This window comes from Hyla sarda, chromosome 4 (genome assembly GCF_029499605.1).
Source record: "Hyla sarda isolate aHylSar1 chromosome 4, aHylSar1.hap1, whole genome shotgun sequence".
NCBI lineage: Eukaryota > Metazoa > Chordata > Amphibia > Anura > Hylidae > Hyla > Hyla sarda.
Window position 1 is genome coordinate 218,338,610 of NC_079192.1, and position 18,479 is coordinate 218,357,088.

Consider the following 18,479-nt stretch of genomic DNA (forward strand, 5'->3'; position numbering starts at 1 on the left):
AGGTTCAAATAATTTTTTATAGAATTTTTCAAGAATTTTTTTTCACAAAACAGAATTGGCCAATAGATAACAAACTCTGCCCAGTCAGAGTAGCTGTGCCCTATTCACCACCAGTGTCAAATAGCTTGAGTGCATCAGACCTGGACCAAAGAACAATGGAAAAAGGTGGCCTGGTATGAAGATTCATGCATTCATTTATAATATGTGGACAACCATGTGTGTGTATCAAAGTGAGGACACATTGATACAGGCCAAGTCCACCCCTGGCAACAGTTTTCCCTAAAGGCAGAATAATGTATCCTGTATCCTGATACAATGCAAAAATTGTTCAGTAATGTTTTAAGGTGTTTTAAGGTGTTCACTTCTTGTATAGTCTTCTGGCAGACTATACAAGTGGATCGTACATATTAGTAATTTTCTAAATTCAAGCTTAAAAAAGAAAAAGTTAAAAAGGGGATGTTTCAGGAACAACCCCTGCTGATATGCTCCTGGCAGCCTTGGTGTACAGGGGGTCGACTTAATAACACAACCCCTTTTTAAAAAAACAACGGTGTTTAACCCCTTAAGGATGGACCAATTATTTACCTTAATGACCAGGCCCTTTTTTTTTTAAATTTATTCTGACGTTTCTCTTAAAGGAGTAGTCCGGCGCACACTTTTATTAGGTCCGGGCTGCAAAAAAAAAGAAAAAGAAAACAAACTTTCTCTTATCTGCCAATGCGCCCACGGAGCTTCAGCCTATCACCAGCCGAGGCAGGACATTGCTGCGGCCGGTGATAGGCTGAAGCTCCGTGTGATGTGCCGGGCTAACAGGAAGTAAGAAGCAAACAGCCCGGTGACCGAACACCTGTACCGGAGCTCCGGGGGTGCGTAGGCAGGTAAGAGAAAGTTACCGGACTACTCTTTTAAAATGGTAATCACTTTAGAACGCTTTTTCTGAGCGGAATGAATCTGAGATTTTTTTTGGTGACATATTGTACTTTATATAAGTGGTGCATTTTGTTGACACATGCAGCATTTTTTGTGAAAAACTCCAAAATGTGGCAATACCTAGTTTGCATATGATTTGTGTTATTTTTTTTATAATAATACAGGGCTTTTATTGGGAAACAGGCATTTTTTTTTTTTAACACACTTCATACTTTTATTGAAGAACCTTTTATTTTTTATTTTTAGAGGTACTCTAAAAGTACTACGCAGGTATACTACGCTGCAATACATTTGTACTGCAGCAGAGGATGACCTGATGAGCTGCACAAACTACTTCTGTAGCAGGCAGACAGGAGGTCATCATCTGACCTCCTGCTGCCATAGCAACCAACGGTGACCCGTGATCTTATCGTGGCATCGCCGTTTGTGAACAGGGGAAGCACCCTCCCCCTGTCAACACCATAGATGCCGTGATCAGGATTGATCACAGCATCGATTGGGTTAATGCGGCCCTGGCAGTTGCGACAAGACCCCGGGTGTGACTGACAGACGGGTCCCGCCGCCGATCTCCTGAGCTGCGCGCTGGAGAGCAGGAGATCGTCAGGACGTATGCATACATCCCAGCTGGCGAACATGTTGGTTGCTGGGACATATGCATACGTCCTATAGCGGCGGCGGGGAAAAGGTCATAATTTTCATGCTGTCTTTCTGGCAGCTTTACCCCACTGTACAGCCTTGATCGATAGATATCTTCCTGACTTCTACTCAACAATCATTATAGCACCATCAGCCACACACTGAGAGCCCCCTTCCCCAATGAGAAAATACGACTATGTGCGGAGTGGTACATGGTGTAAACTCACACACATGTTTATGTCAGGAACTGTGGATCTTAAGCAGGCAAGTCCACAGTGCAATATGGGACCATATTGTATATACCTCTACCTGTTAGGTATTTTAATACACGAGCACACATACATTTGTTTGCAGTGCTTGTAAGGAAGAAACCTGAGGCACACGGTGGTACCACAGTGGACCTGACTGAATTTCCCCAAAACTCATTTACACTGGGCCTTGTTATATATTAAACCCCATATATTTAAGAATTTGTTGAAATCCTTGACCACTGAATGTATGTTCTGCCATCTTTATCTTCCTTTTAGAAGATAAAGAGTGTGAGGTATATCTGAAGAGAACATTTTAATGCTTAACTTTTTCTTCTTGCTAGGACTCCTAATCTTTCTATACACCAACGTTAGGGCTGGGCGGTATACCGAATACCGAAATTTTTGGTCTGCACGATATGAATTTTTCCCCATACCGCAATACCGGTTGGGCCCCTCCCCCTTGGGAATGAATTATCAGCCAAGCGCTGCGCTGTCCCCACATCGGGGAACTAATCATATGTTACCCGCCAGCACTGTTCTGCTTCTCTCCACCAAATCATGTGACCCGCCAGCGCTGTTCTGCTCCTCCCCACCAAATCATGTTACCCGCCAGCGCTGTTCTGCTTCTCCCCACCAAATCATGTTACCCGCCAGCGCTGGTCTGCTTCTCCCCACCAAATCATGTTACCCGCCAGCGCTGTTCTGCTTCTCCCCACCAAATCATGTTACCCGCCAGCGCTGTTCTGCTCCCCCCACCAAATCATGTTACCTGCCAGCACTGTTCTGCTTCTCCACACCAAATCAGGTTACCCGCCAGCGCTGTTCTGCTTCTCCCCACCAAATCATGTTACCCGCCAGCGCTGTTCTGCTCCTCCCCACCAAATCGTGTTACCCGCCAGCGCTGTTCTGCTCCTCCCCACCAAATCATGTTACCCGCCAGCACTGTTCTGCTTCTCCCCACCAAATCATGTTACCCGCCAGCGCTGTTCTGCTCCCCCCACCAAATCATGTTACCCGCCAGCACTGTTCTGCTCCCCCCACCAAATCATGTTACCCGCCAGCGCTGTTCTGCTCCCCCCACCAAATCATGTTACCTGCCAGCACTGTTCTGCTCCTCCCCACCAAATCATGTTACCCGCCAGCGCTGTTCTGCTTCTCCCCACCAAATCATGTTACCCGCCAGCGCTGTTCTGCTTCTCCCCACCAAATCGTGTTACCCGCCAGCGCTGTTCTGCTCCTCCCCACCAATTCATATTACCCGCCAGCGCTGTTCTGCTCCTCCCCACCAAATCATGTTACCCGCCAGCACTGTTCTGCTTCTCCCCACCAAATCATGTTACCCGCCAGCGCTGTTCTGCTCCCCCCACCAAATCATGTTACCCGCCAGCACTGTTCTGCTCCTCCCCACCAAATCATGTTACCCGCCAGCGCTGTTCTGCTTCTCCCCACCAAATCATGTTACCCGCCAGCGCTGTTCTGCTTCTCCCCACCAAATCATGTTACCCGCCAGCGCTGTTCTGCTTCTCCCCACCAAATCGTGTTACCCGCCAGCGCTGTTCTGCTCCTCCCCACCAAATCGTGTTACCCGCCAGCACTGTTCTGCTTCTCCCCACCAAATCATGTTACCCGCCAGCGCTGTTCTGCTCCCCCCACCAAATCATGTTACCCGCCAGCACTGTTCTGCTTCTCCCCACCAAATCATGTTACCCGCCAGCGCTGTTCTGCTTCTCCCCACCAAATCATGTTACCCGCCAGCGCTGTTCTGCTCCCCCCATCAAATCATGTTACCCGCCAGCACTGTTCTGCTTCTCCCCACCAAATCATGTTACCCGCCAGCGCTGTTCTGCTCCCCCCACCAAATCATGTTACCCGCCAGCACTGTTCTGCTTCTCCCCACCAAATCATGTTACCCGCCAGCGCTGTTCTGCTCCTCCCCACCAAATCATGTTACCCGCCAGCGCTGTTCTGCTTCTCCCCACCAAATCATGTGACCCGCCAGCGCTGTTCTTCTCCTCCCCACCAAATCATGTGACCCGCCAGTGCTGTTCTTCTCCTCCCCACCAAATCATGTGACCCGCCAGCGCTGTTCTGCTCCCCCCACCAAATCATGTTACCCGCCAGCGCTGTTCTGCTTCTCCCCACCAAATCATGTTACCCGCCAGCGCTGTTCTGCTTCTCCCCACCAAATCATGTTACCCGCCAGCGCTGTTCTGCTTCTCCCCACCAAATCGTGTTACCCTCCAGCGCTGTTCTGCTCCTCCCCACCAATTCATATTACCCGCCAGCGCTGTTCTGCTCCTCCCCACCAAATCATGTTACCCGCCAGCACTGTTCTGCTTCTCCCCACCAAATCATGTTACCCGCCAGCGCTGTTCTGCTCCCCCCACCAAATCATGTTACCCGCCAGCACTGTTCTGCTTCTCCCCACCAAATCATGTTACCCGCCAGCGCTGTTCTGCTTCTCCCCACCAAATCATGTTACCCGCCAGCGCTGTTCTGCTCCTCCCCACCAAATCATGTTACCCGCCAGCGCTGTTCTGCTTCTCCCCACCAAATCATGTGACCCGCCAGCGCTGTTCTTCTCCTCCCCACCAAATCATGTGACCCGCCAGCGCTGTTCTGCTTCTCCCCACCAAATCATGTGACCCGCCAGCGCTGTTCTTCTCCTCCCCACCAAATCATGTGACCCGCCAGCGCTGTTCTGCTCCCCCCACCAAATCATGTTACCCGCCAGCGCTGTTCTGCTCCCCCCACCAAATCATGTTACCTGCCAGCACTGTTCTGCTTCTCCCCACCAAATCATGTTACCCGCCAGCGCTGTTCTGCTTCTCCCCACCAAATCATTTTACCCGCCAGCGCTGTTCTGCTTCTCCCCACCAAATCATGTTACCCGCCAGCGCTGTTCTGCTTCTCCCCACCAAATCATGTTACCCGCCAGCGATGTTCTGCTTCTCCCCACCAAATCATGTTACCCGCCAGCGCTGTTCTGCTTCTCCCCACCAAATCATGTTACCCGCCAGCGCTGTTCTGCTTCTCCCCACCAAATCATGTTACCCGCCAGCGCTGTTCTGCTCCTCCCCACCAAATCATGTTACCCGCCAGCGCTGTTCTGCTTCTCCCCACCAAATCATGTTACCCGCCAGCGCTGTTCTGCTTCTCCCCACCAAATCATGTTACCCGCCAGCGATGTTCTGCTTCTCCCCACCAAATCATGTTACCCGCCAGCGCTGTTCTGCTTCTCCCCACCAAATCATGTTACCCGCCAGCGCTGTTCTGCTCCTCCCCACCAAATCATGTTACCCGCCAGCGCTGTTCTGCTCCTCCCCACCAAATCATGTTACCCGCCAGCGCTGTTCTGCTTCTCCCCACCAAATCATGTTACCCGCCAGCGCTGTTCTGCTTCTCCCCACCAAATCATGTTACCCGCGCCAGCGCTGTTCTGCTCCTCCCCACCAAATCATGTTACCCGCCAGCGCTGTTCTGCTTCTCCCCACCAAATCATGTTACCCGCCAGCGCTGTTCTTCTTCTCCTCCCCACCAAATCATGTTACCCGCCAGCGCTGTTCTGCTTCTCCCCACCAAATCGTGTTACCCGCCAGCGCTGTTCTGCTTCTCCCCACCAAATCATGTTACCCGCCAGCGCTGTTCTGCTCCTCCCCACCAAATCATGTTACCCGCCAGCGCTATTCTGCTCCCAAATCATGTTACCAGCCAGCGCTGTTCTGCTCCCCCCCCAAATCATGTTACCTGCCAGCACTGTTCTGCTCCCCGCACCAAATCATGTTACCTGCCAGCGTTGTTCTGCTCCCCCCAAATCATGTTACCTGCCAGCGCTGTTCTGCTCCCCCCCCAATTAATTATCAGCCCAGCGGGGTACTACTCACATATGTCACCCGCAAGCACTGCCCTCCTCCTCTTTGTTGGGGCCGCCAGCGCTGGAACTCACTGTACGCCAGTGGTCTCCAACCTGCGGACCTCCAGATGTTGCAAAACTACAACTCCCAGCCGTTGGCTGTCCGGGCATGCTGGGAGTTGTAGTTTTGCAACAGCTGGAGGTCCACAGGTTTGAGACCACTGCTGTACGCTGTATCCCTATGCCCGGGCTGCAAAAGATAAAGAAAATAAACTTTAACTTGCCTACGTCGGCCTCACGCTGTCCCTTGGGACTGGAACGTTGGAGAGCCGTCAGCCTATCACCGGCCGCAGCGATGTCCCGCCCCGGCCAGTGATAGGCTGAGCCCACTGTCATGTAAGGAGCTCTGGCCGGCTTCTTACATGACAGTGCGTTTAACCTATCACTGGCCGGGGCGGGACATTGCTCTGGCCGGTGATAGGCCGACGGCTCTCCCATGTTCCAGTCCCAAGGAACAGCGTGAGGCCGACGTAGGTAAGTTAAAGTTTATTTTCTTTATCTTTTGCAGCCCGGGCATAGGGATACAGCGTACAGTGGTCTCAAACCTGTGGACCTCCAGCTGTTGCAAAACTACAACTCCCTGCATGCCCTGACAGTCGTTGGCTGTCCGGGCATGCTGGGAGTTGTAGGTTTGCAACATCTGGAGGTCCGCAGGTTGGAGATCACTGGCGTACAGTGAGTTCCAGTGCCGGCGGCCCCCAACAAAGAGGAGGAGGGCAGTGCTTTACAGGTGTCATATGTGAGTAGTACCCCGCTGGGCTGATAATTAATTGGGGGGGGAGCAGAACAGCACTGGCGGGTAACATGATTGGGGGGGGGGGGGCGGACGGGGGGGTGAAAGAAATACCGTTTTATACCGTGGAACCGCCATAAGTTACAATAATACTGTGATACACATATTTGGTCATACCGCCCAGCTCTAACCAGCGTAAAACATAGAATACATTTACAAAATGTGATTACTTTGTTTGGGAATCCATTGGCTGCTTTCATGTGTTTAGTAGATGAAGACACATCCGAGTACATCTGTTGTCAGAATTACAAGGGCAGCAAGCTGATGAAAACAACTACCTGAAATCCCTTCTATGGAAGCAGAACAAGCATCACTAACCTCTTTACAATGTACACAGCAACAAACTAAACTGACAGCTTATAGTATGCTAGCATTTATTTCCTCAGTCTTCTCTCAACAAGACAAGACGTTTCACTGGTATAATTTATATATCAGAAGAAAATCAGTCACTGAATGAACTAAATTAAATGTGTTTTTTTTGTGTGATTCAGATCAGATAGCAGTGAAATGTGTAATTTTCCAATACAATCATATATAGATGAGAAGTTCATTAGAAAAAAATTTCTTTGTTAAAACATTGTTAAAAAATATATAACATGTAAAATTCCATGCATAAAATACAGAATACCAGTGAAGATATGGATAGATACTCGTAGAATGGAAAAGTAACTGTGGCCCCATTGCTAAAATACGTATAGATACCCAATTACTCATTTTAGTAATGATACATAACTCCTAAATTTCTCTTTTGTCCCTCCTTTGGATGTCGCTGTGCTATTTGCATTAGGTTGGGACATTAACATGTGCTACAGTGGAGAATCTGTTTCTTTGATGTATTTACCCCTAAGCTACTACAATGTAGACACATACTATGGGGGAGATTTATTAAAACCTGTCAAGAGGAAAAGTTGCCCAGTTGTCCATAGCAACCAATCAGATCGCTTCTTTCATTTTTAACAAGTCCTCTGCAAAATGAATGAAGCAAGCTGATTGGTTGCTATGGGCAACTGGGCACTTTTCCTCTGCACAGGTGTCGATAAATCACCCCCATAGTTGTAACATTTAGGACCAGAAAAGGACATGTGCAACATGCAAGGCTGTATAGGGCACAGTGCTCCTAGGGTGGAGGAAGTGCTGCTTTATGTAAAACATTTTAATTGGTCAGGCTCAGTGTTCAGACCGCAACGACCATCAAAACGAGCGAGGCTTAACCCCTTCAGGAGGGAGCCCATTTTGGCCTTAAGGACCGGAGCGTTTTTTGCACATCTGACCACTGTCACTTTAAACATTAATAACTCTGGAATGCTTTTAGTTATCATTCTGATTCCGAGATTGTTTTTTCGTGACATATTCTACTTCAACATAGTGGTAAATTTTTGTCGATACTTGCATCCTTTTTTGGTGAAAAATCCGTAAATTTGATGAAAAATTTGAAAATTTAGCATTTTTCTAACTTTGAAGCTTTCTGCTTGTAAGGAAAATGGATATTACGAATACATTTTTTTTTGGTTCACATATACAATATGTCTACTTTATATTTGCATCATAAAATTGATGAGTTTTTACTTTTGGAAGACACCAGAGGGCTTCAACGGTCAGCAGCAATTTTCCGATTTTTCACAAAATTTTCAAACTCAGTATTTTTCAGGGACCAGTTCAGGTTTGAAGTGGATTTGAAGGGTCTTCATATTAGAAATACCCCATAAATGACCCCATTATAAAAACTACACCCCCCAAAGTATTCAAAATGACATTCAGTCAGCGTTTTAACCCTTTAGGTGTTTCACACGAATAGCAGCAAAGTGAAGGAGAAAATTCACAATCTTCATTTTTTACACTCACATGTTCTTGTAGACCCAATTTTTTAATTTTTACAAGGGGTAAAAGGACAAAATTTTTACTTGTATTTGTAGCCCAATTTCTCTCGAGTAAGCACATACCTCATATGTCTATGTAAAGTGTTCGGCGGGCGAAGAAGAGGGCTCAGAAGGGAAGGAGCGACAAGGGAATTTTGGAGAGTACGTTTTTCTGAAATGGTTTTTGGGGGGCATGTTACCTTTAGGAAGCCCTTATGGTGCCAGAACAGCAAAAAAAAACCACATGGCATACCATTTTGGAAACTAGACCCCTGGGGGAATGTAACATGGGATAAGGTGAACCTTAATACCCCACAGGTGTTTCACGACTTTTGCAAATGTAAAAAAAAAAATAAAAAATTTTACCTAAAATGCTTGTTTTCCCAAAAAAAATTTATTTTTAAAAAGGGTAATAGCAGAAAATACCTCTAAAAATTTGAAGCCCAATTTCTCCCGATTCAGAAAACACCCCATATGGGGGTGAAAAGTGCTCTGCTGGCGCACTACAGGTCTCAGAAGAGAAGGAGTCACATTTGGCTTTTTGAACGCAAATTTTTCTCTGGGGGCATGCCGCATTTAGGAAGCCCCTATGGTGCCAGGATAGCAAAAAAAAAACCACATGGCATACCATTTTGGAAACTAGACCCCTCGGGGAACGTAACAAGGGGTACAGTGAACCTTTATACCCCACAGGTGTTTCACGACTTTTGCATATGTAAAAACATTTTTTTTTTTTTTACCTAAAATGCTTGTTTTCCCAAAAATTTTACATTTTTAAAAAGGGTAAAAGCAGAAAATACCCCCCAAAATTTGTAACACAATTTCTCCCGAGTACGGCGATACCCCATATGTGACCCTAAACTGTTGCCTTGAAATACGACAGGGCTCCAAAGTGAGAGTGCCATGCGCATTTGAGGCCTAAATTAGGGATTGCATAGGGGTGGACATAGGGGTATTCTACGCCAGTGATTCCCAAACAGGGTGCCTCCAGCTGTTGCAAAACTCCCAGCATGCCTGGACAGTCAACGGCTGTCCGACAATACTGGGAGTTGTTTTGCAACAGCTGGAGGCTCCGTTCTGGAAACAGTGGTGTACCAGACGTTTTTCATTTTTATTGGGGAGGGGAGGGGGGCTGTGTAGGGGTATGTGTATATGTAGTGTTTTTTTTACTTTTTATTTTATTTTTTGTGTTAGTGTAGTGTAGTGTTTTTAGGGTACAGTCGCACGGGCGGGGGTTCACAGTAGTTTCTCGCTGGCAATTTGAGCTGCAGCAGAAAGTTTGCGGCAGCTCAAATTTGCAGCCAGATACTTACTGTAATCCTCCGCCCATGTGAGTGTACCCTGTACATTCACATTGGGGGGGGGGGGGGGGGGACATCCAGCTGTTGCATAACTACAACTCCCAGCATGCCCGTTGGCTGTCAGTGACTGCTGAGAGTTGCAGTTTTGCAACAACTGTAGGCACACTGGTTATGTATCACTGAGTTTGTGACCTAACTCAGTGTTTCACAACCAGTGTGCCTCCAGCTGTTGCAAAACTACAACTCCCAGCATGTACGGTGCATGGTGTACGGTGACTGCTGAGAGTTGTAGTTTGCAACAGCTGGAGGCACACCGGTCGTGAAACACTGAGTTAGGTAAAAAAAAACTCTGAGTTTCACAACCAGTGTGCCTTCAGCTGTTGCAAAACTATAACTCTCAGCAGTCACCGACAGCCAACGGGCATGCTGGGAGTTGTAGTTATGCAACCAGCAGATGCACCACTACAACTCCCAGCATGCACTTTAGCTGTTTGTGCAAGCTGGGAGTTGTAGTTATACAACAGCTGAAGGTACACTTTTCCATAGAAAGAATGTGCCTCCAGCTGTTGCAAAACCATAAGTCCCAGCATGCCCATAAGGGAATGCTGGGAGTTGTGGTGGTCTGCCTCCTGCTGTTGCATAACTACAGCTCCCAGCATGCCCTTTTTGCATGCTGGGAGCTGTTGCTAAGCAACAGCAGGAGGCTGTCACTCACCTCCAACGATCCAGATGCTGCAGGTCAGTCCCGCCGCCGCAGCTGCTCCTGGGGCCCCGATCCCAACAGGGGCGCCGGGGATCGGGGTCCCCAGCACCGGGGGTCGTCTTCCCGCACCCGCTCACGTCCTCCGGAAGAGGGGCGGAGCGGGTGCGGGAGTGACACCCGCAGCAGGCGCCCTGATTGGTCAGCCGGTAATCCGGCCGACGAATCAGGGCGATCGTGAGGTGGCACCAGTGCCACCACAGCCAGTAATTCCGGGTCACCGGAGACCCGATTGACCCGGAATCGCCGCAGATCGCTGGACTGAATTGTCCAGCGATCTGCGGCGATCGCCGACATGGGGGGGCATAATGACCCCCCTGGGTGATATGCCGGGATGCCTGCTGAACGATTTCAGCAGGCATCCGGCTCCGGTCCCCAACCGGCTAGCTGTGGGGGCCGGAATTCCCACGGGCGTATGGATACGCCCTCGGTCCTTAAGGACTCGGGATTCAGGGCGTATCCATACGCCCTATGTCCTGAAGAGGTTAATCACTTCATTCCACAACTCTAGTGCTACTCCAATTGCACTAGGTGGTCTCCATTATGAAGCCCATCTAGTGCAACCTCTCAGAGATCCCTGTGCTTAAAAAATATACGTGAGCTGCAACTGCTGACACTGTTACATAGCTGTTACATCGCTGGATCGTTTGTGTGGGCCATAAAAATCATCATTATCAGGGCGCACATACCATTTACGCAGGGCGATGTACGGACGATAATTATATTTATTGGCCGCGCAAAATATGCAATTAGCAGCTGAACAAAATGTTTGCTGGTTGTCGGCTGACTGTCGCCCTTTTACACAGGCTGACTATAGTGAATGAGCGTTCCTAGGAACACTTATTCAACTGATAATTGACCAGTGTAAAAAGGTCTTTAGATTCTTTTAGGGGTTCTAAATGGCAAGTCCCAGTGGTTGGACTCCAATACATTTAGTATTTATCACCTATCCAGTGGCTAGGCAAAATATGTTGATCAGTTAATCGCTGAGTTAGCTGCATTCAGAAAGGTGTATGGCCTGAGTTACAAAAGGGGAATCAACAAACATGGTCTAAAATTGCCTAACACAATAACAATCTCACTGTGTGCATAGTTTTGGCAGGAAACATTACAAGTTACATAAAAGAAACTTACTTTTTGGCATCTCTCCAGTACTTGATGCAGAAACTGTCCTGCTTCTGTCTTGACATGGGCTACTTCCATCCCTCTCTATAACAGTGGAATCTTCAGAAGCTGCCAAACCAGATTCTACAGACTCTAAAGGATCGGAAAACATTGCAGCCGAAAAATCTGAGAACTGTAACTCTGTATTTTTATGTTGTCCATTTGGCAATTCACTATTAAACTGTTCATAAGAGCTACTATATGTATAATCACTTTCAGCGTTTGACTCATCTAGGTTAAAGTCAACTGGATTTTGGCAGTCTTCCTCTTCCTCATCTTCATCGTCTAATGGCTGTTCCAGGGAAAATGGACCATTTTCCAAATGGCCATTTGTTTTTGGAGACTCTATCCATGTTGGATCAGTGTTAACCAGTTCTGATTCCACATCATCATCATCATCATCTTTTTCCACAATTTCCTTTTCAGTATCTTCTTTCTCATCGTGATCTTCCCCTTCCGAAGAAACATTACCTGCTAAAACTATAAAAATAAATATATTTAGGGGTACATTTTTCAGCCACTGTTTACATTAGTACCATGACTTTACTTTATAATTAAAGCCACAACAACATGGTGGATTTGTTTTCTTACTTAAAGGGGTACTGGTACCAGAAAGTTATGCAGATTTGGAAATTACTTATATTCTAAAATCTCAGGCCTTACAGTACTTCTCAACTGCTGGAGGTAGTTCTATAGTCTTTCCAGTCAGAAATAATACTTTCTGCTGCCACCTATGCCCATGTCAGAAATTGTCCATAGCAGGAGAAAAATGCCTATAGTAAACCTCTCCTGCTCTGGACAGTTCCTGGCATGGACAGAGGTGGCAGCAGTAAATCACAATGTCAAAGATCCAAGCTTCTTAAGTATTGAAACGTTTAAGCAGGCAGAAGAAAAAAATGAAAAAGTAAAAAGTCTACAGTCAGCCAATTAAGTTTATTAAGTGGCTTTCCACATATTTAATTTGTATATGATATTGTGATTCCACACACTTCAATTATTGGTCTCCAAGACTGTAGGTATAACTGAAAATTGTAGAAACTTTAAAACATTACTTTTATTATTGTTCTCCTTAAAATATTACCAATAGTGTAAACCAAATATTATTTCCATATTTGGCTGACATCAGATTATTCCACAGATATATTAAACGGATATACAGGATATAGATAGATGGTACTCGTACTCACATCTACTATCTTGCTCTATGGTATTCAAGTCTCTCAGGATATATTGCACTAATACTCTTCTGTATTGCACATGTTCCTCTATCAGCAGCTATTCATAGTATTGCACATAGTCCATTATTACAGCAGCAGTGTCTACTTGATGAATTGCACACAGTCCCGATATTGCACTTGTAGATACAATTCACACAGCCTCATGTCCAACACTGCTTCAATCTCCTTTAGACTATTGCACATATGCCACTGTTTCACTTTATGCCAGAATATTGCACAAATATCAAGGCTTGCACGTCACTTCCAGTATCCTTATACAGTTCAGGGGGTATAACCACAGTGGGTGTCTCTACACAGTTCAAATACTTATTGCACCCTCCACATAATATTCCTATTGCACAGTCCACATAGATATTCCCTCAGCACCATGCACCATTATTATACTGTATTGCACCTTCCACTGTTATTGCACAAGTGTATTCCCTTGATCGTAATTAGAAGGTAGTGCAGAGATATCTTATTTAGGAAAACCTGTATTCCGGTACTTGCTTCCTCCAGTGATCCGGTTTCTGTTTCCTTGGATTCCAGCACTGGGTACTCCTGTGTAAACAGGGAGTGATGGTAAATTTTTAAAGATTCGACGCGTTTCCCGCTGTCAATTCGTCAGGAATCAATGGACAGCATTCATTTTTGTCCATATTGCACCCTGTGGATCTCTCCTCCTGTGCATGTGCACAGCTCTGATGACGGCCGTACACTGAGGTCTAGCTACCTATCGGTTTATATCCGCTCCTTGCTTCCCTCACCTCTAACCTATCCTCCTATCAGTTTTACTTCCTACCGCTCACCTTATGTTCAGGTGTTCAATTAGCTTTCGGAGTATCACACTGCCTGGTTTAGAAGGGGGCGCTCCATACTGCGCGTGCGCGATGCAATCCACGTCTTGTTTTCAATCTCTGTCATGGGAACTCGATAGCTTTACTTCCGGGCTACAATGTCCCTACTGTGCTTGCGTCCTCTTTATCTGCAATGCGCACGCGTCAAGCGCCTCCTTTTGATCATACTACCATATTTACCATTGTTAATCTTGTATTCCATCAATATTATTGAGTGCAATCCTTATTGAGGCTCTGCCCTTCTACTCTTATTCATTTAAATTCTTCAGAGACTATATATTATATAATTTGGTAGTAGTTGTTAGGTTTTTTTTACACATTAACATCACTACCTATATTTATATTTTATGTTACACATTAATAAGGCTTCCCAAGTTTGTGTGTATATATATTATATATATATATATATATATATATATATATACACACACATACATATAGAGTTATGATGGTATTAATCCATATATATATATATATATATATATATATATATATATATATATACATAGTTACGTATATAGTTATGATGGTATTACTCTGAGAAGTCGTCATGGACCGGACATATAAACATGTGGATCCGGTTCATTGACGACATTTTTCTCATTTGGACGTCCACAGAAGAATCATTCCACAAATTCTTATCAGTATTGAACACAAACGAGCTAGGGTTGAGGTTCACACATACAGATATAGTGTTTTTGGACCTTAAGATCTGGCTGACTACTGATAACTCTGTGATGACGACCTTACATCGTAAAGAGACTGCCACAAACACACTCCTTCAGTGGGGGAGTTGTCATCCTCCCCCACTGAAGAGAGGTATACCAACTGGTCAATATTTGAGGGTCCGGCGCAACTGTACGACAATTGAAGAATTTAAACAAAAAGCAGGGGAGTTGCGCCGGAGATTGAGGGAGAGGGGCTATCCCAATAAAACCCTCAAAAGGGCATATACAAGGGCATTGAACAGTAACCGAGCATCTTTATTAAACCCCAGGCACGACGAAAGATCCACTGACCCAGAAAGACAGGAGACATTAGGGGGGAGAATTAAGAGTAATAGGTACCTTTGATGAAAAGGCAGAAGAAAGACAGGTATTGATGACACACTGGGACATTCTGAGATCGGATGCAACGATATCCGAATTTGTCCCAGAAGTGCCATCAATTAGATACCGCCGGAGTAGAAACTTGAAAGACCGACTTGCTCAAAGTTACCTTTATCCATTAGCCCCCAAATCAACATGGCTAACGAATAGAGCCATAGCTATGCATACATATGGACGATGTTCCGTGTGTAGGCATATAATAACAGGAAAAAAGTTCAAAAGTCAAGTAACGTGTCAGGAATTTGAAAAGAGAAGTTTTGCAAACTGCAATACGGAGGGAGTTGTGTATCTCCCAACGTGCCCCTGTATGAAAAACTATGTGGGAAAAACATTCCATCCCTTGAAAAAACGCATACAGGAGCACTTAGGAGATATCCTGCATAAAAGAAACACCCCAATTGCAGTACACTTCAAGGAATGTCATGAGGGAAATAACCAGGATCTGAAAGTCTAAGTGGTAGAAGTGGTGAGTGCCCCAGCCCGGGGAGGAAACTGGGACCACACACTCCTACAAAAAGAAGCTGAAAGGACATTCAAAATAATGACTATATTAGTTACTCCTGTTTCATAGGATAAACCCATGCCAGAGTGTAAGAATGATAGAGTAATACCATCATAACTATATACGTAACTCTATATATATATATATATATATATATATATATATGGATTAATACCATCATAACTATATGTGTGTGTATATATATATATATATATATATATATATGCAAACTTGGGAAGCCTAATTGTGTAACCTAAAATATCAATATAGGTAGTGATGTTAACGTGTAAAAAACCTAACAACTAATACCACATTATATAATATATAGTCTCTGAAGAGTTTAAATGAATAAGAGTAGAAGGGCAGAGTCTCAATAAGGATTGTACTCAATAATATTGATGGAATACAAGAATAACAATGGTAAATATGGTAGTATGATCAAAAGGAGGCGTGAGGCGCTTGACGCATGCGCATAGCAGATAAAGAGGACGCAAGCGCAGTAGGGACATTGTAGCCCGGAAGTAAAGCTATCGAGTTCCCATGACAGAGATTGAAAGCGAGGCGTGGATTGCATCGCGCACGCGCAGTATGGAGCGCCCCCTTCTAAACCAGGCAGTGTGATACTCCGAAAGCTAATTGAACACCTGAACATAAGGTGAGCGGTAGGAAGTAAAACTGATAGGAGAGAGGGGAGGGAAGCAAGAAGCGGATATAAACCGATAGGTAGCTAGACCTCAGTGTACGGCCGTCATCAGAGCTGTGCACATGCACAGGAGGAGAGATCCACAGGGTGCAATATGGACAAAAATGAATGCTGTCCATTGATTCCTGACGAATTGACAGCGGGAAACGCGTCGAATCTTTAAAAATTTACCATCACTCCCTGTTTACACAGGAGTACCCAGTGCTGGAATCCAAGGAAACAGAAACCGGATCACTGGAGGAAGCAAGTACCGGAATACAGGTTTTTCTAAATAAGATATCTCTGCACTGCCTTCCAATTACGATCAGGGGAATACACTTGTGCAATAACAGTGGAAGGTGCAATACAGTATAATAATGATGCATGGTGCTGAGGGAATATCTATGTGGACTGTGCAATAGGAATATTATGTGGATGGTACAATAAGTATTTGAACTGTGTAGAGACACCCACTGTGGTTATACCCCCTGAACTGTATAAGGATACTGGAAGTGACGTGCAAGCCTTGATATTTGTGCAATATTCTGGCATAAAGTGAAACAGTGGCATATGTGCAATAGTCTAAAGGAGAGTGAAGCAGTGTTGGACATGAGGCTGTGTGAATTGTATCTACAAGTGCAATATCGGGACTGTGTGCAATTCATCAAGTAGACACTGCTGCTGTAATAATGGACTATGTGCAATACTATGAATAGCTGCTGATAGAGGAACATGTGCAATACAGAAGAGTATTAGTGCAATATATCCTGAGAGACTTGAATACCATACAGCAAGATAGTAGATGTGAGTACGAGTACCATCTATCTATATCCTGTATATCCGTTTAATATATCTGTGGAATAATCTGATGGCAGCCAAATATGGAAATAATATTTGGTTTACACTATTGGTAATATTTTAAGGAGAACAATAATAAAAGTAATGTTGTAAAGTCTCTACAATTTTCAGTTATATTTCCACATATTTATGCGATTGTACGAGGTACTGTTTAGCTTTTTTTCATTTTAATACTGCTGCAGTTCATCCCTGTTCACTTAAAAAACACAAGCGGCTTCTCCTGACCAGTCTGATTTATAAAGTACTTGTATTACCCATGAAATTTTGAATCTTCTATAGTATCTCTATTATTCATACTAAAAATGCTTGACTACATAGCCAACTGGTTGTTACCAGTTTAGGTGGGATGTCTCTATACTGACAGGCTATCCAATCAATGCTTTGAGATCTAGGTTGTAAAGGGACACTTTCCCAACTGGAAACACCCAGCTTATTATTTTTTTTAATATTTCAAGTAAGAATAATGGGAATGGCAAAACACAGAGCCGGTGACTGCAATTTCACCAACAAAATAAAGCAGCATGCGTCACAATTTTGTTTAGCATTTTGGACTGAGCCTGCAACAACAGTCTGAACCTAGGCTAACAAATTCTTTTCAGGCTCCAAATTAGGCTGGGTTCACATCACGTTTTCAGCCATACGGGACCGCATACGGCTGGGGGGGGGGGGAGCTAAAACCGGGCACTCCCGTATCCCTGCCGTATGCAATTCATTTCAATTAGCTGACCCGAGTGAAACTCCGGTCGGCTCATTTTTGCCCCGTATGCGGTTTTCCACCGGACCTCAAACCGTGGTCCCGTATGGCTGAAAATGTGATGTGAACCCAGCCTTAGGTGTTTATTGAGGATTATCTTTTCACACTATACACACCATATTCATTTACTGGCTCCTCATCAGTAGCATCCTCCAGACAAACAGTTTTCAACTTGGCTTCTGGCTGGCTATCAACATCCTGTTCATTTTCATTTTCTTCACTCTTTTTCCTTTCTGCCTCCCGCTCCAACTCTTCAATTTCTTGAAGACGTTTTTCAAGTAGCTCTGCTTGACGCTTCTGTTTTTTCTTAAGTTTTTTCTTTTTATTTTTGGAAATCTTACCAACCTGTTAAGGCAAAAATTAAGTTTATCTTGGTGAATAAAATGTAGTGGGAAAAAACTACTAATAATGGAAAATAAACATCAACTTAATTTTTCATTACACTTTGTAGTAAAGAATAAACCAAAACACCAGATAGAAAGGTTATACCCTCTGCTGGCAGCAAACTGCATTGTGTGATCTAGTGGCAAGGGCATAGGAACCGAACAGTGATCGTAGGCTACAGAGTCTGACCTACAGTACCTCTCCATTCTTGCCTCCTCTCTGGTCCTCTGGCTCCTCCTCCTGCTGGCACCCAGGAATAGATGCTGCACTGGGTGAGAGGCACCTGATCTTATTACTGGGAATTCTGCTATGTGTGAAGGAGGGGGGGGGGGGGCAGCTGAGAGTTCTATGTATGAGGGGAGGGGGAGCTTGGAGTTCTGCTATGTGTGAGGGGATGGGAGCTGGGAGTTATGCTATGTGTGAGGGGAGGGGGAGCTGGGAGTTCTGCTATGTGTGAGGGGAGGGGAGCTGGGAGTTCTGCTATGTGTGAGGGGAGGGGAGCTGGGAGTTCT

The 18,479-nt window shown here is 45.2% G+C and overlaps 1 protein-coding gene across 5 annotated transcripts in view; it reads right to left on the reverse strand.

Annotated features, from left to right (window-relative positions):
- Positions 1-18,479, reverse strand: part of SRPK2 (SRSF protein kinase 2) — a 157,891-nt gene that overhangs the window by 15,606 nt on the left and 123,806 nt on the right. For all 5 annotated transcript variants that reach the window (XM_056573533.1, XM_056573532.1, XM_056573536.1 and 2 more), the window contains 2 exons: positions 17,700-17,928; positions 11,575-12,084 (listed from right to left, as the gene is read on the reverse strand). In XM_056573533.1, coding sequence (XP_056429508.1) covers positions 11,575-12,084; positions 17,700-17,928 — 739 coding nt within the window. The remainder of the gene's footprint in view (positions 1-11,574; positions 12,085-17,699; positions 17,929-18,479) is intronic.